This window comes from Antechinus flavipes, chromosome 6 (genome assembly GCF_016432865.1).
Source record: "Antechinus flavipes isolate AdamAnt ecotype Samford, QLD, Australia chromosome 6, AdamAnt_v2, whole genome shotgun sequence".
NCBI lineage: Eukaryota > Metazoa > Chordata > Mammalia > Dasyuromorphia > Dasyuridae > Antechinus > Antechinus flavipes.
The window spans coordinates 186,320,853-186,347,789 of NC_067403.1; the positions used below are offsets into that span (position 1 = coordinate 186,320,853).

General features: G+C 35.8%; 1 protein-coding gene across 1 annotated transcript in view; it reads left to right on the forward strand.

Annotated features, from left to right (window-relative positions):
- MSR1 (macrophage scavenger receptor 1) overlaps positions 1–24,657 on the forward strand; it is an 86,468-nt gene extending 61,811 nt beyond the window's left edge. The window contains exons 9-10 of the mRNA XM_051964695.1: positions 5,707–5,895; positions 21,399–24,657. Of these exons, the coding sequence (XP_051820655.1) occupies positions 5,707–5,895; positions 21,399–21,532 (323 nt within the window). The 3' untranslated portion in view covers positions 21,533–24,657. The remainder of the gene's footprint in view (positions 1–5,706; positions 5,896–21,398) is intronic.
- Positions 24,658–26,937: the final 2,280 nt, after the last annotated feature.

Genomic DNA, 26,937 nt, shown 5'->3' on the forward strand with positions numbered 1-26,937 from the left:
AACATCGTTTATCGGTCAGGGTTATCGAACAGATACCCCTCATTGTTGAGCAGGCACTTTGAAGTGCAAAACACCTCCTTTAATCTAACTGAGCAGACATTTCTCTGCAACTGAGGCCCTTTAACCTAAGACTGAGGGAGGGGAGGGGAAGCTAGTCCTTTGTCCATTTCAAGGAGATAGTTCCTACAAGTGGTATTTCATAATCTCTCCAGTTGGAAATGTTCTCCACCCACAATATTACTTCTTATTCATTTTCTATGCATATATCATATCCCTTTCATATTCTGAACATTAAAACATTAAAAGTGATTTTATGTAAAGAAAACAGTGTATAGACTGGTAAAGAACATAAGATATTGCTTTTCTCATAGTTGAACATTTTGATGACTGAAAGGAATAGGAAAAGCTCTTTGGCTTTATAAAAATTGCTAAAATATTTGTGTGAAAAAACATAATTGTCAGATGGGATGTAAGCATTTTGAGACAGAAAATAAACTGTAGTATAAATGTAAAGACATAGATCATCTTATGTAAGATGTAGAGTGATTACTCATATGTATGGGAAGATTTTATGGTTTAAAGGGCAGAGAATGAACTATTATTAAAAACTGGAAAAAATGTGAGCATGAGGAAGCAGTTTCAAAGGCTCAGAATGAAATTATGTATTGTGTTGAAAACATAGAGCTACAGGGCAGAATGGTCCCTTGGCTCATTTGCATATAACTGTTTTAAGACAGGATTATAAAACTTACAAAATAAAAAAATCATGTAATTCTTTGGAGGCTAAGGGATATTCAAATAAGGACTATTAATTTCACATGGGAAAAAAGATGAGCTGTTAGCTTTAAAGGGAAAGGTAAGTCAGTGAGTTCCAAGACACTCTGATTTAAACCATTTAGAAATATAGGAAAGGAGAGTTTCCAAAACCTTGTAGCATATTTACAGTTTTGAGGGTCAGGATATGAATTATGGTCCAGGAAAGGAGGTTGAGAAGGAGTCAAAGGTGGATGAGATTGGATACAGGACAGCCTCTGCATCAGTGTCAATCAACAAACATCTATTAATCATCAGATATTAGACTGAGAAAGAAGAGAATGAGAAGGGAGAGGTGGTGTAAATGCATTAAACAATGAAGAGCTAGGCAGACTCAGAGTTCTTTATATTCATAAAGTCCTTTGTTGAGACAGTAGAAGGATGGGTAGTGTGAGGACCTTAAGTAAAGGAAAAAAAGTTGACATTACAACTGTGAGGAGTTAGATGGAAAGATAATCAGGAAACAGTAAAAGAATTATTTATGGCAGTGGGAACCCAGTTGAGATTCGAGTACTTTTTAGTGACTCCATTCATTTCTATTGTGTGATCTGTCCAGGACTATTGAGCAGTATGAGCCTAATAGCAAAGGAGGCTTATGGTAGGAATAGTCCAGTGATTGTATTTGATAGCTTCTAAGTGAACATAGGGCAAGAGTGGTAAAGACTGGAGGCTAGAAGACAGTATAACTTGAACTGGTTAAGTATAGTTTCAAGATTGGGGTTTGCTGTTTAGCTGATTCAGTCATGTTTGACTCTTTGTGACATCATTTGGGGTTTTCTTGGCAAAATACTGGAGCAGTTTACCATTTTCTCCAGCTCATTTTATATATAAGGAAACTGAGGCAAACAGGGTAAGTGACTTGCCCATGGTTACACAGTTATTAAGTATTTGTGGCTAGATTTGAATTCAGGTCTTCCTCATTCCAGATCTGGCTCACTCTCTACTGCACCCTACTAGGGATGACTCAGGAGATTATTACAGATGGATGAAAGGCCTGGAGATAATGGTGAAGCTAAAGAATTGAGATGTGAGGAATAAGATATAGGCAGAGATGGAATGAGAAGAGATTAGATAAAAAAATATAAAAAATAAAGAAATTTCAGAATTCTTGAAGTGGAAGTTCAACATATGAAAGTGATCAAAGGTATGACCATCCTTGTTGTGGCTGATGGGTACAACATAAAGTGAGGGTGAGGAACTAGGAAGTTAATGTGTATGAAGAGACATCAACATGTACATTGAAGCCCACAGGAATAAGGAAAAGTGTTGAGACAGAGAGGAAGCCTTTGAGCCAGGCACAGAATCCTTGAGAAAGGAAAAAGAATAAGCTGGGAATTAATGGTGATGTCACCAGTATCTGAACTGGAAGATAGAGCAAGATGGAATAAACCTCAAAGGAGGAAAGATTGGCAAAAGAAAGATATGGAAATCTTCATGGAAAGCAAGAGCATGTCAAGTCTGCTTCCAAGACCAGTGAATCAGGGAATTGGAGAGAAACTGCCTCTGAGACTAAGCAAGGAAGATATTTAGGGAAGTGTTATCTTCTGGGGAAAGACCATTACTGTAAATGTCAGGAGAGGTAAGAAACGTGGTGGAGAGAAGAAGTTTCTTAACTAAAAAATAGAGATTCTAGAGGGCACATACAATGCACTTAATGAATGTTTATTGAATTGAGTAAAACATAGTCATATGCCCTGATTAAATGAGAGCATGACTGTGTACTGAGAATCAGTCCAGCTCCTCACCATAGAGTCTGCCAGCTAGAAGCCATTTTTGTTTCCAGCCATAGCTATTCACAGGAAGGAACCTTCTAATCAGAAGGGACACAGGTAATATTGTAATGCTGGAGAAACTGAGGCAAGATAGAGATTAAGTTTTTAGTATTTTATTTGGATTTCTGAGAGGGGGAGATTGTGCTGGGGGCATGTTGCCCCCAGTGCTGATGTCTCAAAGCATCCAGCAGCGAATGTGAGTTCTCAATGACATATATATGGCTCTAACCTCGGGTAGACAAAAGGTGGTGGAGTCCAAAGTTTGGTAAGCAAGAATCTTCAGGCAGGGACCATCAATCCGATTCTGATAGGTTAGAGATAGGACCATAAATTCTTACAAATTGGAAGGATTTAGGAGGTGTCCAACTAGATCCAGGAAGTCTGGGGCTTAGATTTAGACAATGCCAATTAGGTATCTGAGATAGGACATCTGCAGTCTTATCATCTGGAATGTCAGATCTCCACAGTCCTAATTATCTCAGTTCAGATGAGCAGAAAAGGGGGGTTTAAACCAGGGGAATTGGGGCAGAATGATTTAGGGAAACTGAGGCAGGATAATTTAGGGAAATGAGGCAAGACAATTAGGGAAACTGAAACAGAATAATTGGGGAAATTGAGGCAAGACAATAAAAGGGAACTGTGGCACAATACTATCAAATATGCCAGCGAAGACCATGCCCATCCTGAGAAGATTCCAGTTTTTTGAAGAATTGGAGTCCTTTCTATTCATGGAATTTTAATTAATGTGAAAACTTACACAATCTTGGATAAAAAGCTGTGATTCTTCCCCCAGAAGATTTCTGGGTTATATTCAGTTAGAATTTATAATTATGTTCCTTGTGCTAAGAAATACTTTCTTAAAGGGTTCAAAGGAACTGGTTTATTGTTTATGGCAAGTGGACCTTTCTTCAAAAAAGAGCACTTGGGAGAAATCTATCCTAGGGTTATAGTCAGGGAAGCCCTCTGGTAATCTGAAGTGATCCAATTTAAATTGTTTTAGAAGCATTGGCTCACTTTCAAGCTGTCTTGTTACAGCACTCTAGCTTCTATCTTAGAGTGGGAACTCAAATTCCCTTCTGGGTCCCTGGACTTCAGTGTGTAGCACAAACTTCTGTCTAAGGCAGATCAGACCTACTATTCTGCTTTTCAGTCATAATAATAACAACTACCTTATTATCTCTACTTTATTGATGAGAAAACTGAGACAAACAGAAGTTGTGACTTGTTGAGGGCTACAGCTAATTTGTGTCTCTTCTTCCTAACTCCAAGTCCAACATTGTATCCATTGTGTCATTGAGTTAATCATAGACCTCCACACAGAGGCATCTGAGAGTGCCATACTGGTGGAGGATCTTGAGTTTCAGGATCCATCAGACTGTGAGCTCAAGAGTAGAAACTGTCTTTTGCCTCTTTTTTTTTATCCCCAACACTTAGCAAAGTGCTTGAAACAGAGCAGATGCTTAATGAATGTTTATTGAATGAATAAATGAAAGAATCAGAAGTTTACATATATTATAGGTGGCTCAGTAGCTAGAGACACTCAAGAAGATTGTAGTTCAAATTCAACCTTGGAAATTAGCTGTGTGACTCTGAACAAATCGCTTAACCTCTGTCTGTCTTAATTGGAGAAGACAATGGCAAACCATTTCGGTATCTTTGTCAAGAAAAACCTCATTATGGTACATAGGGTCACAGAGTCATAACTGAATAGCTGAATGGAGTAACAACATAGAAATGAAGGGGTTTGAGCAAGGGAGAACACTGATCAGAGAATGCCTTGGGACTATATTCACTCAATGGTGTGATGGTGGGGCTATGGGAACCAGTTAGTCAATAGTCCATGTGAAGAACAGGAAAGTTTGAATGAATTAAAATAGAAAGTGATAATGAGAATTAAATGAGCACCATTGACTCCATCTTGTGACTTAATTTAGAGCTAGATTATTTTTTTCAATTATTTTACTGTCCTGTGATAAAACTGTATTCAATTGTGAGAATTGGGAGGAATTTTATTATATTGTTTGAACCTAGTCCTGCATGGGTTGGGAAGCTGGACCATCTCTCCCTGTTTCTTAGAGACCCTTAACCAAGAATCCACATAATGCTGATTAGAAACTCGGTCAGATCCAAAGATTGATGAAAGGAGTTTTCTCACAATTATAAATCTCAAGCAATTCATGTCTTATCTGAAAACTGGCCCTGTCCTAATTAATCATGTTCCTTTAATTGGATATTTACATTTAAAGGAAGGTGGGAAGTGAGGAACCTCTTATGATTTCATGGAATTATATCTGTTTTCTCTCTTTCTGCCTCCCAACTCCTAATGTTTCCTGCTATTAGAAATCAGATTACCTTGTTGTCCAAATTAATTGTTTTCTTTTAATTAGTTGCTCTTATTTGAGTAATTGTTTTTAATACATAAAGATCTGTGTCCCCCTGTTTTGGGTGGATTTGTGTTCCAAGCTGAGGAAGTCTGATTTTGATTTGTTATGTAAATAATATACATTGTGTGATAAATTGATAAGTTCAGAAGTTCAAACCTTTGTTTCTTCAGTCATTTCATCTTTCACCTGTTATAGCTTTAGCTAGAGAAAGGGGGAAGGGAGAAAAAAGAGAGAGAGAAACAAAGAGAGAGAGAGAGAAACAGAGAGAGAGAGAGAAACAGAGAGAGAGAGAGAGAGAGAGAGAGAGACAGAGAGAGAGACAGAGAGAAACAGAGAAACAGAGACAGACAGACAGACAGACACAGAGAAAGAGACAAAGAGAGAGACAGAAAGACAAAGAAAGAGACAGAGACAGAGAGAGAATATTCTTTAAAATTTAATCAATCCTCTTCATGGAAAACCCTCAATTAATTTTTATTCAATTTAATTCTCATCCTATGCTACAGACTTACTTTGTTTATGATTCTTTAACTTTTTTAACAGAAGGAAATCAATTGTATAATTGAACATTCTTTAATCAATCATAGCTTGCAGATGAAATTTGACCAGAATGAAGGCATTTGCAAAGTCCATATCCACCTCCAAATTGGAAACCAATGAATTTGGTTAAAATATTTGCTCTTGGTATCAAATAAGTTGAATAAATCTAATGGAAATTTTCTTTCTCATAGCTACAGCTCCAATCAAAACTGTCCGACTTGTGGGTGGCAGCCAGCCCAATGAGGGTCGAGTAGAGATTTTCCATAATGGACATTGGGGCACTGTCTGTGATGACCGTTGGGAATTGAGAAATGGATTGGTTGTCTGTAAGAGTTTGGGCTACTCCGGGGTTGAAAAGGTGCATAAGGATGCCTACTTTGGAAGTGGTAAGCCATTTACAGAAGATTGGTTATAACTAATTAAGACAGGCAAACAGATAGAGAGATAGATAGATAGACAGATAAATGTAGCAATATTCTCCAGGAGAAAGAAAAAGTAAATAGGACATGTTTTTAGTAGAATCTGTGTTTTTACTTTTTTTTCCCACATCATTCTTTTAAGTCTAGACATTCAACAAAATAATAAGTCCTAACTTGTGACATTGGCCTATACCAAGGTGTAAATGCTCACAATGAAAATTGAACAATTCGCTCTCTGGCTTCAGCCAACTCCTGATTCCAAACAGTTCTATCTTAATGGAGACTAGTTCTTAATGACTGACAGAAGCCAGAAAGAGAGGATAGAGAGTCTTCTTCTCCTGTTTTATCTCCTGGGGAAAAAATAATCCTTGGATGTTTTCTGCCGGGCTCATCTGCCTCACTCTATCTGAACCGTGAGTCCATTTAATTCTATTTGATGTAAGACTTTCTACTGAGGTGAGCTCTTCACCTGACAAATACACAAAGCATTCAGAAAACATTGAATCCTGGCATCCACAACAGGGTCAGCATAGGGGATTACATTCTATGGCCACTTATATTTCTATCTGTTCCCATTGCCTTGTTGGATTAGAAGAGATCTGATTGGAATCACTTCAGTTGCATACCACAACTTTTTGTTATTTTTATCTTTTCTTCTTCTAATTTTATATTATTTTTAATTTGTTCTCTAATAGCTAAATGATATACATATGGATTATTGATGATTCAGGCATGACTGACACTTCAGTAATGTGTCATTTCTTGCAGGTTAAAGTATAATTAATTTCTGTATCTGAGTATATATGTTTGTGGGTTTGTGCTTGATGTGTCCTGCATCTTCTAATTACATTCTGGAGGAAAGTTTGCATTGTATTTCAGCATGAAATTCCCATGTCTCTCATTCCTTACTTTCTATTTCACTATTTTCCAACATATTTTTCACCATCTTGCCTTCTAACTTTTCATTAAAGTCACTAGATGTCACATTAATTACTGATTTAATTTAGAGGGCTGTAAAAGGAACTGACTGGCTTACAAAAGTCATATTCCACCAAAAACTACTTCATTGCTGTCATAAGTGGCCGAAAGATGAAGAAAATAGAAGATAGCATTGGATTTGTGGATTGTTGAGTATAAAATATCATACAGCAGAAAAAAAAAAAAAACATTGGCATAAAGACTCTTTGCCCAACAAGATAAAATATCCAATGAGGTTCTTGTGGGTAAGGAGGAAACCCAAGGCAGTGAAAGTCAAGGAGGGATTTCTATAGAGTGAGGACCATTACATGCTCCTATTTGTGAATGACATTATACTGATAGCATTGAACCCTGAAACATGGCAGCATCTTGTCAATGAGTCAGTCAAACAGTATTTATTGAGGTTTATCCTTGGCTAACAATTCTGCATTAAGGATACAAATAAAAGGCAAAAGATAGTAGATATCTTTAGGGACCTCGCAGTCTAATGGCAAGGCAACAGGTACAAACAATATATGGACAGGATAAATTAATGGCTGTTTTAGGGGAATAATGCAATGAGATTAAGGAGGATATGGAAAAGCTTATTGCAAAAGTTGGTATTTTAGCTAGAACTTGTAGGAAGCCAGGGAAAAAGCTAGGAAGTGAAAAAGAAGACAAGGAAGATAGTCCCTTAACAGAACTAAATGATGGAATGCCTTGTTCTGGGAACAATCAAAAAGCCAATGTCACTACATCAAAGAATATGCAGAGAGATCAAGTTGTAAGAAGAGTGGGGAAAAGAACTTATGAAGAGCTTAAAAGAGGAATTTATGATATTATTATTCATTTATTTACTTAGATTTTTTTTACACTAGGTGAAAAAGGAGAATCTTTGCCTCAATTGCTACCCAGCCTTACTTACTGAATGGGTATTGCCTCAGTCAAACTGAAATCCAGGAAAGACCTTAGCTTAAAAAGGGGTGTAGCAGCCAAGGAATTCTCTTAGTGTGGTATACACATTTGTTTGTGGCATCCTTGGAAAGAAACTCACCCAAGAAAGGTCATCCTAAAGAAATTTAAGGATGAAAATTCATGAAATAATCACTTAAACCTTACTTTTCTTTGAGTTTCCTCACTTATAAAATGGGAAGAGTATAACATCTATTTCAAGAGTTGTTGAGAAGACTAAATGAGATAATTAATGCATCAAAGTACCATATAAAAGCTGTTGTTTAGTCATATCAATTGTTTCCTACTCTTCATGACCCTATTTGGGGTTCCTTTGGCAAAGATACTGCAGTTCTTCATCACTTCTTTCTTCAGCTCATTTTACAGATGAGGAAATTGAGCCAAACAGGGTTAATGACTTACTTGCCCAGCATCACATAGGTAATAAGTGTCTGAGGTCACATTTGAATTCAGAAAGACGAGTATTCCTGCAGGCCCTATGTTTTATCCATTGCATACTTAACTACCGTTTATATAAATGGAAGCAATTTTTATCATCATCATAATCATTATCATTATTATGATCCCAAACATCTCACCTTTTTAATATAGATCTTTCCAATGTTATTGTATAGCTCTGAGTTGGAGAACACTATAGACTCAAAAGACTTAAGCCTGAGTTTTATACCAAAGTCAATGGAGAAATACATGATGGGTATGAAGAGTCTAAAACACATTTCAAAAAGTGGTGTAAGGCATATCAGCAAAAAAAATATGAGTAAAAAGAAAGAGAGCTTGATCACATAATGATACTCAGGGGTAACCACTGGATAACATTAATGTCAAAAGAAATTAAAGAAGACATCATTAAATTGACTTCTCTGTGGTAAACTCATAACTCAGTTATGCTTTGGCTGCATCCCTTGAAAAAACAGTCCACATCAATGAGATTTGTATTTTTAAATCTTATTGGACCAGGATGGTGACCCTGAGTCTCAAGGGTTAGATTAACAGAGGAAAAGCTCTAGCAGGTCTGTCCTGTGGGAAAAGTTTGACTTACTGGTCCACAGATGGACAGTCTGAGGACTGATGCATTGTCTGAGGATATGTCTAACTACGAACAAATAAATTCATCACTACAAGGCTAGCTACTAGAAGAAGGAGGTTCTGGCTACTTTACTCAGAAAATTGTTAACAGATAAGGAGAGACAGCCCTTGGGGTTAAAACAAAGATCTTTGGAAATATGCAAATAAGAAATAGCATTCTAAGCTTGAGGCTGCTTCCAATTGGTTTTTGTGCATAATTAAACAAGCTCAAGGGCATAGATTCAAAAATAACAAATAGACTGAAATAGGCAGTGAAAGCCCAAAATGAATAAATAAACCACACTGCCAACTCAATGATTAGCAAGGTTTGTTTTTCAAGTTTAGGGATTATCCACTGATCGGTGTCCTCCTCCAGACTGCTTCTTGGATTGTAATGGCTGGTGTTCAAGGTGGAGGAATAACATTTCATTTTGGGGCAGACATTTTCCTTGGGAATATTAAACTTTGGACTAAAATGTGAGCCAATCATCAACAAGTACTTATTCTGTGTCAGGATCTGTGCTAAATTCTAGGGATTAATTTTTTTTTAAGTCCAAAGACATTCCCTGACCTCACAACACTCACAATTTAGTCCTAGATGCATCCTTGCACAGATGAGACATAAACAGAGTAAACTGGAGCTCATCAGTAAAAGTAAGACATTTATATTCATTGGGAGCAGGAAAGGGTTTCTATAGAAGATAGGATTTTAGTTGGGACTTGGAAGAAATGAAAGGTCCTAAGTTTACTTTTGGTAAGAGTTGATTCAGAAACATCTTCACACAAAACCAGAATTTTGTTTCTTGGTTTTCAGAACTTCAAGAGATTTTGTTAGGTCAGGAAAGCTGTTACAATGGAGAGAGAATAGAATTGCATGCAAAAGTTTAGGCACAAGGCTACCCATTACACTCCACCTATTTGTCCTGTTTACTCTTGGCCTATGGATAAATAAGATGGAGATTGAGATTCTAATGAATCCTAAAATGGCCCCAATTTATTGATCTTACAGGAGCAAAGACAAAGATGTTACTGCAAGATTCCTTCTGGATGGAGCCTACACAATCTCTGAACTCATACATATCCAACAAACTGCAGATCCTATCAGGAGGAAGTTTCCAAGAGTTTGGCACATTCTTATACAAGATTACCAAGATGAGGGCAGTGGATCACTTAGATGGGTTGGTGGATCAGTTGGAATCTGACCTGAGCTTTCCCAATTTGTTCTGAGCTTCTCCATTTGGAATCTTCCTGTGACCTCCAAACTCACTGAATTTCCAAGTCTCCTTAATTGGACCTCCATAACATTTCTTGATGTTGACCCTTTTTCTTGATTCACACATTGCTACTCTTATTTATGTCATGGTCACTTATTCCCTGAAACATTCGAATAGTCTCTCAATTAGTCATCTTGATTCCAGGTTCTTCCTTCTTCAAAGAAAGAACTCCATGCAGTTGCCAATTAAGCCTTTTGGAGGCTCATGTAGCTCTGCTCAAGAAACTTTAGTGATTCCCTGTTTCCTCAAGGATCCACTATAAACTTTTCTGCTCATTTAAACCTTTCATGATGTGTTTCCAGGTGAGCGCTCCCAGATTCTTATCCACTACTCTCGCTCCATACCATGTAGCCAGTTTCTTCTTTGTCCAACTTGGAAATTCAACTTTCACTACCATATTTTTGCTAGATTTGCTCCACATTCCCACTTATGACTTAGCTTCTTTCTAGTCTCAGATGGAATGAACTTCCTAGTCAAAGCCATTCCTGATCCCTCCAGGGGAAGTGTTCCTTCACCCCTTTGTTATATCTATGTGTGTACATGTTGTTCTCACTCATTGTGATCAAGGACCACTGAATTTCTGTCTTTGTATCCCTGGCACCAAAACAGTGCATGGTAGAAAGGAAATGGATTGCTATGTGAGGGCAACAGCAAATATGATTATACCAGATTTTAGGAACAGCTAGATATTTCAATGGATAAAGAGTTGGGCTTGAAATCAGGAAGTTTAAATTTGCCCTCAGACACTTACTATTGATGTGATCCTGAGCAAGTCATTTAATCTTTGTCTGATTCAGTTTCATTATCTGTAAAATAAGTTATAAGGATCAAGTGTGGTAATATTTGTGATGCCGCTGCCAAGTAGATATTTAATAAATGTTTTCTTCCTTCCTTCTATAGATTGCATGAAAAAGTTTAAGACTGAAAAGTTACAAATGGAATAATCTTAAATGCCAACCAGTGGACTTGGTTTGCATTTAATCCTAGAAATAATGAGCAACCATTAAGTTTATTGAGCAGAAAAATGATGTGGTGAAGTCTACATTTAATAGGGAAAAAAGTGTTTTGGCAACTGTGTGGAGAATAGTTTGAAGTGGAAAGGAGATGGGGTGAGGCTTGAGGCTGTGGAAAGCTACTATAACACTAATACAATAACCTAGGTGAGAGATGAGAACTTAAACATGCAAGTGGAAAAAACTCTGTGTGGGAGAGGTGTTGGGAAAGTAGAAATGATGAGATTTAATATAGTTGTTGTGTAAGTGAGGAATCCAAAAGAATACTTAAGTCATCAATTTAAGATACTGAAAGGATGGGGTTTCTCTCAACAGTTCCAGAGAAACTTGGAAAAGAAAGGGTTTGGGAAGAAAGAGCAAACATTTAGTTTTGAACAAATGGAATTTGAGGTGCTTAGGGTACATCCATTTCCAAATATCCAATAACAGTAGGAGAAACAGATTTGGATCCAATAACAGTAGGAGAAACCAGATCTGGGAATTGCCTTCAAGGAGATTTTAATTGAGCTATGGGAACTTTTGAGATGGTCAAAAGAAATAGAATAGAGAAAGGTTCTATAACAGAGTGTTGGAGGGCACCTTGCTTTAGGGTATATGACAAAGATATATGGTATCCAGTAAAGAGACTGAAATGAGGCAGGCAGAAGAAGAACCAAGAAAAAGCAGGACCATGAAAACCTAGAATGGCAAAGGGGTGGGAAGAGTACACATGCAATGAGATTGGTAAAGCTTTGGAAAATATAGACAGAGAGAAGGTAGGTAATTAAAACATGATGGTTGGGGCTTTCCTGAAACATGGATATGGCAGGGCAATCAACATAGCTAGACCCCAGGGTGGAAGTTTTTTCAGGGCAATAATGTGGTAAATGAGGTTGTAGAAGAATGGCTGTAAAGTTGTAATATATGATTAGAGATGAAATACACCGTGCTAAAAGAAGTGAAGAGCTTGATGATCTTTTAAAAAAAATGGATAGACTAGCATAAAATAATGAAAGAGATAAGAAGAACCAAGAGAATGGTGTACATAGTACAATAATATTGCTTTAAGAACAGCTTTGAGTTATTTTGACTATAAATACCCAAATTTAAATTAATTAAATATCCAAATATAAATACCCAAAACACATTGCCTTAGAAAAAGAACTGACAAATAAAAGTATATATAGAATGGTTTACATATCTAAATAAAGACACACATATACAAAAAATATATACATACATACATATATATACAAAATAGACACATATATAAATATATGTGTACATATACACATATTTATGTCTAATAGCCATCTTGAAGGAAGATTTTTAAAAAAGGAAAAAAAAACCCGTGATATAACTTTATTACATATTTAAAAGGAATAGAAAGTTATACATAATAAATTTGCAATTCTGTGTACAATCATCTTTTTTTCCTATTCTATGTTATAGAAATGCTTGCTTTATCTGAAGTTCAGAATAAAACAAAGAAAAGAAAAATACAAATTATATTTGCAATTTTATAATTCTGAAAATGACAAATTAATAAATGTAAACTAATCACAGAAAAGAAAATGTTGAAAAATAAATAATAGATAAATTTAAAACAAAAATATTATATATAAAATTAGTAAAAATTAAAAGCTTATTCTTTGAAAAGAATTTTTAAAAGCCTTTTGATAGATAATCTAATTAAAAGCAAAAAAATCAAATTATAAAAAAGTTAAGCAAACAAAAAAATCACAACAGAGATGAAATTAAAATAATTTTCAGAACCTAATATTCACAAAAAAATTTAAAAGGAAATGAGGAATATATATAAAATATAAAATGCCCAAGTTAACAGAATATATATGACATTTAAAAAAACTGTATAATTTCATTAAAAGAATTCCTATTAGCTGTAAAGAAATTATAAAAGGAAGAGGAAACACTCTGATCCAGAAGTGTTTACTTGCTAATTATATCACACTTTTAGAAAATTGTTAATGGCTATACTAATTAAATTATGGTCAAAATTATAGAGAAAAAATATATTCTACCAAATTCATTTTTGTGATAAATATGCACTTATTCTTTCCACATAATAGGGGTACCCCCATGATCTAGAAAATCCATGTAAAAATTTTTTTGACTCTTCATACCAGAGAAGTCTGAATTATTATGGTATTAAAATATAAAATATGTTGATATTACATAATACTACACCTATATTTTATGCATTTCTGAGTTCCTAAACTTTTTCTGTGTCATTTGCTGACTTGCATCCATTATCTACAGCTTCTGCAAAACTCCCCGAAAATTCCCATTTGATTTCTTATGCCAATCCATGATATACAAAAATTGGGATGGGAAAAATTTAGATGTTGAAGGTCTGACTGTAGTTCCAATTCTTCAACACCTGGGTCTCTCTACCCAGGAGCACCTAATCATCTTCTCAACCTAGAATATCCCTCTGTCTCCCACTTTGGTAGGCTTTTCCTGGAGTTTTCCTGTTGTGAAGGGTTCCTCGAGGGCATGTTTTCATTCTACTTCTGACCCTGTTCCAGGCTTCCAGATTTTAAAACCATGCTCCCATGCCATTTATCCTTAACCCTACCCACTCCAGCTTTTGAGGCTCTTTTGTATGTTGTCTTCCCTCATTACATTGTAACCTCAAAGATAAGGACTGTTTCTCTTTTGACCTATATTTGTATCACTTAGCACAATGCCTGGCACATAATAAGCACTCAGTAAATACTTGTTTCCTTTCTTTCTTCCTAAGCCAATAAAGATAAAGCAAAGAAAGATAACAAAGGATTGATATTGCTAATAAATATTGATTCCCAAATTTAAAACAAAATTCTGACTACATCTTCCCCAAACTACATTAACACACCTAATTATTCACTATAATTGAGTACATACCAGAAAATGCAAGATATAGTTTAATACTTATGGACAGGATTCAGAGAAAAATTACCTGCCTTAAAATATTAGATCTTGGGGACTTCCGGTTAAGATGGTGGAGAGGAGGCACATAGCTGTGTAAGCTCTGCGCTTTCTCTCACTATCCATTTCATTACAAGCCTCTGAATTAATGCTTGACTGAAAAAAAAAACCCACAAATAGTTACCAAGAGAAGCCATCCTTGAGATTCGCCAAGAAAGATCTATTTCTACTGGAGGGCTGGGACGGTTTTAGATCGGGCGCAGGCTGAGGGCAGCGGCAGTGAGAGCATGGGAGCAGACTGGAGAGGGGGTGGGGAGTGATCGCAGCCGTCTCTGGGGGGAGAGCTTCGCTACAGGTTTGGATACCTTGCCCTGGCAGCAAGTCAGCAGCCCAGCAGAGAAGCTAAAAACACCGGGAGTGAAGAATACAACCCCCAACAGCTGGAGTCTCTCGGGACCTGGCCACCCTCCCCTCCCCACCCACAGTGACTCAGCACGCTCTGGGATCTCAGAGCGCAGGCGCAGCACAGTCCTGCTAGTGCCTCACTGCTGCCCCCCGCAGTCTGTAGAGGAAGCTCGGTAACACCACCCAGCCCCTCCCCCAAAGAAAGACTACAGTTTTTTTCTTTTTTTCTTTGCTAGTTTGTCTTTGATTATTAGACAGAATGAGCAAGAAACTGAAGAGGACTTTAACCCTTGACAGCTTCTACACAGATAGAGAGCAAACTCTAAATCCTGAGGAGACTAAAAACAGACAGTCTCCAGGTGAATCCCCAAAGGAGGAGATCATCTGTTCCTCAGCACAGATAAATCTCATGGAGGAAATTAAAAAGGCTCTCACAAGGGAGCTAGAAGCAAAATGGGAGGCTTGGCAAAAGAGCCTGGAGAAGTCAGTTAAAGAGAGAGTGGATAAAGAAGTAAAATCCTTGAAAAATAGGATTAGTGAACTGGAAACAGAAAATAGCTCTCTAAAAAACAAAACTGGCGAAATGGAAAAAAATTCCACAGAACAAAAAAACTCAATGGGACAATTAGAAAAAGATTTTTAAAAAGTGAGTGAAGAAAATACTTCACTGAAAATCAGAATTGAACAATTGGAATTGAATGACTCGAGGAGACAAGAAGAATCAGTCAAGCAAATCCAAAAAAATCAAACAATGGAAAAGAATGTGAAATACCTTCTGGGGAAGACTACAGACCTGGAAAACAGATCCAGGAGAGACAATCTGAGAATCATTGGACTCCCAGAAAAACATGATGAAAAAAAGAGCCTGGACACTATTTTCCAGGAAATTATCAAAGAGAACTGCCCAGAAGTCATAGGAACAGAGGAAAAAATAAACATTGAAAGGATTCATCGATCACCCACTGAAAGGGATCCTAAAATCAAAACACCAAGGAATATAGTGGCCAAATGCCAGAACCCTCAGACGAAGGAAAAAATATTGCAAGCAGCTAGAAAAACCCAATTCAAGTATCAAGGAGCCACAATAAGGATCACCCAGGATCTGGCAGCATCCACATTAAAGGATCGAAGGGCCTGGAATATGATATTCTGAAAGGCTAAGGAACTCGGTATGCAACCAAAAATAACTTACCCAGCGAGAATGAGCATCTTTTTCCAGGGAAGAAGATGGACATTCAACAAAGTAAGCGAATTTCACTTATTTTTGATGAAAAAGCCAGAACTTAACAAAAAGTTTGATCTACAAATATAGAACTCAAGAGAAATCTAAAAAGGTAAAGATTAATCTTGGGAACTATATTTTGACTATATAGATGTATAAAGAATACATGTATACCTTGTTCTAGAAATTGATGTGGAAAGGACATTGTACCAGAAAAAGGGTAAAGTGGGGGTAGTACATCTCATGAAGAGGCATAGGAAACCTATTATATCTGAGAGAAAGAATGGAGGGGGATGAATATAGTGGGTATCTTACTGCCTTCAGAATTGGCTTTAAATGAAAAATCTTAAGACATATTCAATCTATGGTGAAACTTCTCCCACCTCATTGAAAAGTGAGAAGGGAAAAGTGAAAAGGGAAGGAATAAGCTAAGCGGAAGGGAGTACGGAAACTGGGAGGGAAAGGGGTAAGATAGGGGGAGGAACTCTAAGGAGAGGGGAGGGATACTAAAAAGGGAAGGTTGTGAGAAGCAAGTGGTGCTCACAAGCTTAATACTGGGAAGGGGGGTAAAGGGGAAAGAAGGGAGAAAAGCATAAACCGGGGTTAACAAGATGGCAAGTAATACAGAATTGGTCATTCTAACCATAAATGTGAGCGGGGTAAACTCCCCCATAAAGAGGAAGCGGTTAGCAGAATGGATTAAAAGCCAGAATCCTACAATATGTTGTTTACAGGAAACACACCTGAAGCGGGGAGATACATACAGGTTAAAGGTAAAAGGTTGGAGCAAAATCTACTATGCTTCAGGTGAAGTCAAAAAAGCAAGGGTAGCCATCCTGATCTCAGATCAAGCTAAAGCAAAAATTGATCTAATTAAAAGAGATAAGGAAGGGCACTATATCTTGCTAAAGGGTAGCATGGATAATGAAGCACTATCTATATTAAACATATATGCACCAAGTGGGGTAGCATCTAAATTCTTAAAAGAGAAATTAAGAGAGCTGCAAGAAGAAATAGACAGTAAAACTATAATAGTGGGAGATCTTAACCTTGCACTCTCAGAATTAGATAAATCAAACCACAAAATAAATAAGAAAGAAGTCAAAGAGGTAAATAGAATACTAGAAAAGTTAGATATGATAGATCTCTAGAGAAAATGTAATGGAGACAGAAAGGAATATACTTTCTTTTCAGCAGTTCATGAAACCTATACAAAAATTGACCATATATTAGGACATAAAAACCTCAAACTCAAATGCAGTAAGGCAGAAATAGTAAATGCATCCTTTTCAGACCACGATGCAATGAAAATTACATTCAACAAAAAGCCAGGGGGAAGTAGACCAAAAAATAATTGGAAACTAAATAATCTCATACTAAAGAATGATTGGGTGAAACAGCAAATCATAGACATAATTAATAACTTCACTCAAGAAAATGATAATAATGAGACATCATACCAAAATATATGGGATGCAGCCAAAGCGGTAATAAGGGGAAATTCCATATCTCTAGAGGCCTATTTGTATAAAATAGAGAAAGAGAAGGTCAATGAATTGGGCTTGCAACTAAAAATGTTAGAAAAGGAACAAATTAAACCCCCCCAGTCAAACACTAAACTTGAAATTCTAAAAATAAAAGGAGAGATCAATAAAATTGAAAGTAAAAAAACTATTGAATTAATTAATAAAACTAAGAGTTGGTTCTATGAAAAAACCAACAAAATAGACAAACCCTTAGTAAATCTGATTTAAAAAAGGAAAGAGGAAAATCAAATTGTTAGTCTTAAAAATGAAAAGGGAGAACTCGCCACTAACGAAGAGGAAATTAGAGCAATAATTAGGAGTTACTTTGCCCAACTTTATGCCAATAAATTCGACAACTTAAATGAAATAGAAAAATACCTCCAAAAATATAGCTTGCCCAAACTAACAGAGGAAGAAGTAAATATCCTAAACAGTCCCAACTCAGAAAAAGAAATAGAACAAAGTATCAATCAACTCCCTAAGAAAAAATCCCCAGGACCAGATGGATTTACATGTGAATTCTACCAAACACTTAAAGAACAATTAACTCCAATGCTAAATAAACTATTTGAAAAAATAGGGATTGAAGGAGTCCTCCAAACTCCTTTTATGACACAGACATGGTACTGATACCTAAACCAGGTAGGCTGAAAACAGAGAAAGAAAATTATAGACCAATCTCCCTAATGAATATTGATGCTAAAATCCTAAATAAAATATTAGCAAAAAGATTACAGAAAATCATCCCCAGGATAATACATTATGACCAAGTAGGATTTATACCAGGAATGCAGGGCTGGTTCAATATTAGGAAAACTATTAGCATAATTGATTATATCAATAACCAAACAAACAAAAACATATGATCATCTCAATAGATGCAGAAAAAGCATTTGATAAAATCCAACATCCATTCCTAATAAAAACACTTGAGAGCATAGGAATAAATGGACTTTTCCTTAAAATAGTCAGGAGCATATATTTAAAACCATCAATAAGCATCATATGCAATGGGGAAAAACTGGAAACTAAGATCTGGAGTGAAGCAAGGTTGCCCACTATCACCATTATTATTTAATATCGTATTAGAAACACTAGCCTCGGCAATAAGAGTCAAGAAAGATATTAAAGGAATTAGAGTAGGCAATGAGGAAACCAAACTATCACTCTTTGCAGATGATATGATGGTATACCTAGAGAACCCCAGAGATTCTACTAAAAAGCTATTAGAAATAATTCATAATTTTAGCAAAGTAGCTGGCTACAAAATAAATCCCCATAAATCCTCAGCATTTTTATACATCACCAACAAAACCCAACAGCAAGAGATACAAAGAGAAATTCCATTCAGAATAACTGTTGATACCATAAAATATTTGGGAATCTATCTACCAAAGGAAAGTCAGGAATTATATGAACAAAATTATAAAAAAGTCTCCACACAAATAAAGTCAGACTTAAATAATTGGAAAAATATTAAGTGCTCTTGGATCGGCCGAGCGAACATAATAAAGATGACAATACTCCCTAAACTAATCTATTTATTTAGTGCTATACCAATCAGACTTCCAAAAAAATATTTTATTGATCTAGAAAAAATAACAACAAAATTCATATGGAACAATAAAAAGTCGAGAATCTCAAGGGAATTAATGAAAAAAAAATCAAATGAAGGTGGCCTAGCTGTACCTGATCTAAAATTATATTATAAAGCAGCAGTCACCAAAACCATTTGGTATTGGCTAAGAAATAGATTAGTGGATCAGTGGAAAAGGCTAGGTTCACAAGACAGAATAGTCAACTATAGCAATCTAGTGTTTGACAAACCCAAAGCCCCTAACTTCTGGGAAAAGAATTCATTATTTGATAAAAACTGCTGGGATAATTGGAAATTAGTATGGCAGAAATTAGGCATGGACCCACACTTAACACCATATACCAAGATAAGATCAAAATGGGTCTATGACCTAGGCATAAAGAACGAGATTATAAATAAATTAGAGGAACATAGAATAGTTTATCTCTCAGACTTGTGGAGGAGAAAGAAATTTGTGACCAAAGATGAACTAGAGACCATTACTGATCACAAAATAGAAAATTTTGATTACATCAAATTAAAAAGCCTTTGTACAAATAAAACTAATGCAAACAAGATTAGAAGGAAAGCAACAAACTGGGAAAACATTTTCACAGTTAAAGGTTCTGATAAAGGCCTCATTTCCAAAATATATAGAGAACTGACTCAAATTTATAAGAAATCAAGCCATTCTCCAATTGATAAATGGTCAAAGGATATGAACAGACAATTTTCAGAGGATGAAATTGAAACTATTACCACTCATATGAAAGAGTGTTCCAAATCATTATTGATCAGAGAAATGCAAATTAAGACAACTCTGAGATACCACTACACACCTGTCAGATTGGCTAAGATGACAGGAAAAAATAATGATGAATGTTGGAGGGGATGCGGGAAAACTGGGACACTGATGCATTGTTGGTGGAGTTGTGAATGAATCCAACCATTCTGGAGAGCAATCTGGAATTATGCCCCAAAAATTATCAAATTGTGCATACCCTTTGATCCAGCAGTGTTTCTATTGGGCTTATATCCCAAAGAAATACTAAAGAAGGGAAAGGGACCTGTATGTGCCAAAATGTTTGTAGCAGCCCTGTTTGTAGTGGCTAGAAACTGGAAAGTGAATGGATGCCCATCAATTGGAGAATGGCTGGGTAAATTGTGGTATATGAATGTTATGGAATATTATTGTTCTGTAAGAAATGACCAGCAGGATGAATACAGAGAGGACTGGCGAGACTTACATGAACTGAAGCTAAGTGAAATGAGCAGAACCAGGAGATCATTATACACTTCGACAACGATATTGTATGAGGACATATTTTGATGGAAGTGGATTTCTTTGACAAAGAGACCTGAGTTTCAATTGATAAATGACGGACAAAAGCAGCTACACCCAAAGAAAGAACACTGGGAAACGAATGTGAACTATCTGCATTTTTGTTTTTCTTCCCGGGTTATTTATACCTTCTGAATCCAATTCTCGCTGTGCAACAAGAGAACTGTTCGGTTCTGCAAACATATATTGTATCTAGGATATACTGCAACATATCCAACATATAAAGGACTGCTTGCCATCTAGGGGAGGGGGTGGAGGGAGGGAGGGGAAAAATCGGAACAGAAATGAGTGCAAGGGATAATGTTGTAAAAAAATTACCCTGGCATGGATTTTGTCAATATAATTATTAAATAAAAATTTAAAAAATATATTAGATCTCTGATTTCCTCAGTGCATTTTCTGGGCCAAATACACTATACACTTGAACCTCAGTCTCCTCAGTAGCAAGGTCCTCCTCAGCCCAAAGTGCCTTCATTCTAATTCAGTTTTAAACTTCCCTTTGCAAAGAAGGAAGTACAGAGTCAATGACAATGTCAGATTTGAGATCAGGTACATGAGGACTCTGCCCTGAACTCACTAGCTGCAGAACAGGGGATGAGCCACTCTCTAAATCTCAGGTTGTTTATCTGGGAAATGGATTGAAAAGGATTGTAATTATGTCACAGAGCTGATTTGTAAAGCTCAAATGAGACCATTCAGAAGAGTTATAAAAACATCAGTTGTCATTTACATGTGAAAACATAGTCTGCTGGTCTAGATTCTGGAACAAATTCCTTAAAGCTCCATGTGCAAGAAATGAGAAATCTTGAACCCCATTGAGTGGTAGTTCCCAGGTATCTTTTCCTGAGCTCAGTCCTCAAATAATCTGGTCTTTGTGAAGAGAAGAAGAAATGGAGATAGGAGATCATTGGATCCATGGCATAAATTTTTCTGTTTCTCAGTCTCTCTGTTTCTATTTTTCTCTTTCTCTCTCTGCTTCTGTGTCTCTCTGTCTCATTTTGTGCCTCTGTGAATCTTTCTCTCTCTCTCTCTCTCTCTCTCTCTCTCTCTCTCTCTCTCTCTCTCTCTCTATCACACACATGCACACACGTACACATACACATACTGAGTTGGTGGCACCTAGCATAAACACAGATGGTTGCTTTATTTCAAAGATGACTTGCTGACTTATCTTTTTCTGATTCAGTTTTTTTTGGGGGCCATTTCAGGTACTGGTGTCATCTGGATGAATGAAGTCCTCTGCTTTGGAAAAGAACGGTCTCTAGAGCAATGTTTATTCAAAGGCTGGGGTGTGACGAACTGCAATCACAATGAGGATGCTGGGGTCACCTGCAAGGTGTGACATCATCTTCTTCCTATTAAATTGAGCACAAGGGCCTCTCTCAAGGCACTCCATTTCCAATTGGATATGAAAATCTATCTTGTCAGTGTCACATTTCATAGCCATGTAGGGCATTGACTGAAGAAGTTTTTCCTGAAGATTCTTAGTGGATGGTTTTGTCATTTGCCACTGGATCCTTTTAACATCCCTGGCACTGGTCTGTGACCTACTTATTTAAGATAACCATCTAGATTTTTAAGGGCATGTAATTGACTCTTCTAGTTGAATAGTGAGTGGAACTTCTTACAGGCATGATCTTATTTGGTTTTGCCTTTCTATCCCCAGAACCAAAGATAGGACACTGCAAATAGTAAGGATTCAGTAAATATTTAAGTCAAATATGAACTCCATAGGGGAGGGACTATTTTTTTGCCTGTCTTTGTACCTTCAATACTTAGCACAGTGCTTGGCAAATAGTAGATACTTAAATGTTAAGTGACTGTGGCCAAAGCTATTTCTCCCTTGTGACTAATTGCAAATGATCCTCTCTGACTTGGAACTGTTACCCAAACTGACTGATTAACTAGTACAGATGATAGAAATTATCATCAACCTCCAGTTTATCAAACACCCTAATCATTTCCCTAGTACTTTGGCCACTGTAAAAGACTTTGTTATCTCCATCTTACATATTAGAAAATAAAGCTCAAGGAGAGCAACTGACTCACTCATGGAAACACCAACTAAATATCAGATGGACTAAAGGCCTAAATCTCATTTCATTGAATTATATTCTAATGATTTCTTCAAACCCAATTTTCTGGTTTTGCTGACCTGAATCATCAAGAGATTGGGGTATGTTTTGGTTTTGCCCATTCCACTAAATCTTCCTAATCATTCATCCTAGAAAAAAAAAAAAAGAAGCAGAACCAACATAGTGGAGTACAGGCAACAACTCAGCTGAATTCTCCCAAAATTTCCATTCAAAAATTTAAAAAGTAACTCTTCAAATCAAATTTTGAAATGGTAGAGACAACAAAAGGCCAGAGGAAGACATTTTCCACCCTATGGCAACTTAGCAGATCAACAGGAGAACTCTATGACATTGGGGTAGAGATCTGTCCAGAATATATTCACAGGGTGACAATATTAATAACAGACCTTGGATGTGGTGGCAGCAGAGATAGTGAGGAAATTGGACAATTGAACTGATCAAAATGAGATTACAGGGGACCCTTTGCTGGCACTGAGTACAGCTCACACTATTGTCCCAGTATCTTAGGATGTGAGTCTATTATGTTGAAATTATCTTAAAAAAAATTAAGGGGTGAAAAAAAGGTATTCTCTGGAAGAAAATGGAGAAATAGACTGGAATTTCTACATAAAAGAAACATGCAGGGAAATGTTTTGTTTTGTTTTGTTTTTTTACAATGGAGGGGGAAATGAGAGAGGTGAGAAATATTTAAACCTCACTTTCATTGAAATTAGCTCTAAGAAAGAAGAATACAAACACACATATTTAGTTGGGTATAAAAATCTGATTTGGGAGGGAAATATGAAGGGAAGGGGTTAAAAAATACCAAGGGGATAATATAAGAGAGGGCAGATTAAAAGAGGTGGTGGTCAGAGACAAAAGAAATTTTTGAAGAGGGATAGGACAAAAAGAAAGGGAAGGATAAACAGAAGAAAATATGATGGAAGCAAATATACAATTAATAATCATAACTGTGCATGTGAATGAAGTGAACTCACCCATAAAATAGAAGGGTGTAATAGAATCCAGCAATACATTACTTATAAGAGACATTCTTGACACAGAAAAACAGAGTTGAAAGACTGGGGCAGAATCTATTATGTTTCAGCTGAAGTTAAAAAAAAAAAAGGCAGGAGTACTAATCATGATCTCAGGCAAATCAAAAACAAAAGAACCTAATTAAAAGAGATAATGAGGGAAATGGCATTTTGCTAAAAGATAAAATTATAATTTTTTACAAGTTTCTCTGATAAAGATCTCATTTATCAAATATAGGAAACTGAGTTAAATGTATAAAAATAAGAGCCATTTTCCAATTGATGTATGGTCAAAAGATTTGAACAGGCAGCTTTCAGAAGAAGAAATCAAAACTGTCTATACTAATGTAAGATTTTCTAAATCACTATTGATTAGAGAAATGCAAATTAAAACAATTCTGAGGTACCACATCACATCTATCAGAAATGATAAATGCCAGAGGGGTTGAGAAAAAAAATTAGGTACATTAATAAGCTTCTGGTGGAGCTGTGAACTAGTCCAATCATTCTAGAGAACAATTTGGAACTATTCCCAGAGGATTATAAAATTGTATATACCACTACTAGGTCCATAATCTAAAGAGATCAAAGAAAAAGGAAAAGAATCCATATTCAAAAATATTTAAAGCAGTTCTTTTTGTGGTAGTAAAGAATTAGAAATTGAGGGAATGCTTCTTAATAGGGAAATAGTCAAACAAGTTGTGCCCTATAATTGTGCCATTAGAAATAGCAAGAGAAATAATTTCCAGAAAAAAACAAAAAAAGGTGGCAGGGAAACATAGATGAACTGATGTAAAGTGAATTGAGAAGAATTGGGACATCACTATGCATAGGTAGTTATGTTGTAATAAATCAACTACATAATAATGTTGGAATAAAGTTGTTATTGTTGCAATAATGTTGTAATATTATAATGATCAACTGCGAAAGACCTGAAACTCTGATCAATACAATACTCCAAGACACTTCCAAAGGACTCATAATGAAAAATGCTATCCACTTCTGGAGAGAGAACTGATGAAGTCTAAATGTAAATTTAAGCATAAATTTCTTGCTTTTTGTTGCTTTTTTATGATATGGCTAACACAGAAATGTGTTTTCTATGTTTTACTATGTATTTAATATCCTTTCCCTTGCCTTCTCAGTGGGAAGGGGAGAAGAAAGAGGGGAGGAAGAGCATTTAGAATTTAAAATTTGAAAAGAAAAAATGTCAAAAACAACCAAAAAATTATTGTTTGAAAATATTAAAGGAAAAGCAGTTTATAGAGGCTGGAATCTAAGTCTATCTGTTCACAGTTTTCAACCATTAGGAAAATTTTAATATGATTTAGATAAATTACCAAAAACCTCTAACAAAACCCACCTGATTGTATTATAGATTTAGAGAGAAAGCCTTCATTTTTAATATTAAAAATACTAGGAAAAAATCCTAGTAATGAGGGAAAAATTCCTTTAATATGACCATTTAATAGTATGCTCGGATCACCCTTAATGGATATTAAGGATTGAATCATCATTATGAAGTATGAGAATCATGATCTTCACAACTTTAGAGCAGTCTGAGGTTATCACAATTTTGAAATAGATGAGGAGGTAGAGAGAAAGAATGTTCCCATGAGATGGGAGGACAAGGGGTAGACACCTATCTGGAATTGGAAGAGGAGTCAAAGAAGAGAGATTGCATTGTTTACAAGAGACTCACATAAGTTGTGCCTACTTAGAAAGCAGCACTTTAAATACTTTGCATGAATGGAAAATGGATATTGATGTGACTTGAATTTCCCTTGCTTGCCATTCTGCCTTTTGAAGCAATCCTATATAATGGAGGTTACTGGGATTAGTGACAAATTTAAATTACCCTTTCCTCTATGTTTTATCTCCACATGCAAGTGGCAGAAACTTTATTCTCCCTGTTCTTCAATTCCTCCTTCCCCCACCAACCCCCCATTCTCCAAACCTTTTACAACTTTTGATTGATTTTGTATGTTTAAAAGAACTTACCCATTACAAAAACATTTATAATCTATTATGAATAATATGTATTACATATCCATATAATGAGTCTGTCCTCCACAAAACAGAAATGGAAAAAGAGAATGACTGTTTAGAACAGATGCAAATCTCTGAATGATCATTAAGAACTTTTCCTAACTGGGGTCTCTAAAGTCCTATTACTTTATTAATATTTTTTATCCTAAATGACTTCTCTAGAATAGAAGAAAAAGTGATCCCATATTGAACAAAGTCTATCTTACCCCTAGGCTAGAAACAAGCTCTTCATTTTAGTCAGTTGTGTGTGGGTTGTCAGAAGCAGGATCCTCCTCTCCCCTAAAGAAGAAGGGACAAGAAAGAAGTTGTGTCCAAAAGACCACCCCCCCCCTTTCACATACATACACACTCAAAGAATCCCAGTGACTTGATGTGATACAATTCCTCTCCTCTCCCCCTCCCCGCTTTTCCTGTTGGATTGGAGGAGTAAAAAAGTGATTGCTCTACTATGTGTGTTCTATGGTAGCACCTAATAGATATAATCAAAAATGTCTTAAAAGCTAGAGTTAGCATTATGTGTAATGGAGAAACATTGGAAGCTTTCCCAGTAAAATCAAAGGTAATGAAAGCATAATCACTGTCTCTACTGTTATTTTATTTAGTGCTCTAAGGACCAACTAGAGTTTTAAAAAAAAGGACAGGAAAAATAACTTAGGAGAATGAGCCCAGGCAAAAAGGAGATGAAATTACCTACACTTAAAGATGATTGGATGGTTTAATTAAAGAATTCTAGGTAACCAATAGAAGAGTAATAAAGACAAACAATATCTTAGCAAAATAACAGAATGCAAAACATGTCTATGAAATTATCAGTATTTTGGAAAAAATCCTCCCAGAATCAAAGTACTGGATTTGGAATTAGGTGACATGAGTTCAAGATCTAGCTATCTGGTTTTTTCAGCACAAGAGATAAAAAGAAAGCTTTCATTTGATGTAACAGCAAAATGAATTAAATATCAGAAATTTAAACTACATATGATTAATATAAATACATTAAGAAAACATATTTTATGGAAGTAAAGAAAGATCTAAAAATTGGAAACTAATCAATGTTCATGCCTGGATTGTGCCAATATTGTAAAACAAAATTATAATAATACCTAAATTACAAAATAACAAGGATATAATTCTCAGAACTGAACATAGTATATATTTTTAAAATCATATGGAGGAATAAAAAATCAAAAATATTATGGGAGATAAGAAAAAAAAGATTACAAATGGAGTTAATATCACCATATCTTACATTACATTAAGAAGCAAAACCAAGAACCCCATGAAGATCCTCTGAAGAGAAAACTCTAGAGAGAAAGGACTTGGAGAATTTATACATTCTGAATTGTGTCATCTTGGTCACATGTATTCACTATCTATGTGCCTCATTACCATGGTACTCTAAGTTCTTTACCTAGATACTGGGCATAATTATTGGCTATAGCCTTTGTTTTGAAGAAAATATTCCCACCAAAATTTATAAATGTGAATACTTGGAAATTTAATTAAAAGTTTTAAAGGGTCCATGGATCAGAGATTAAAAGTGCCTGGATTAGGAGAATACTATTAGGAAGATAAACTACAAGGTTATT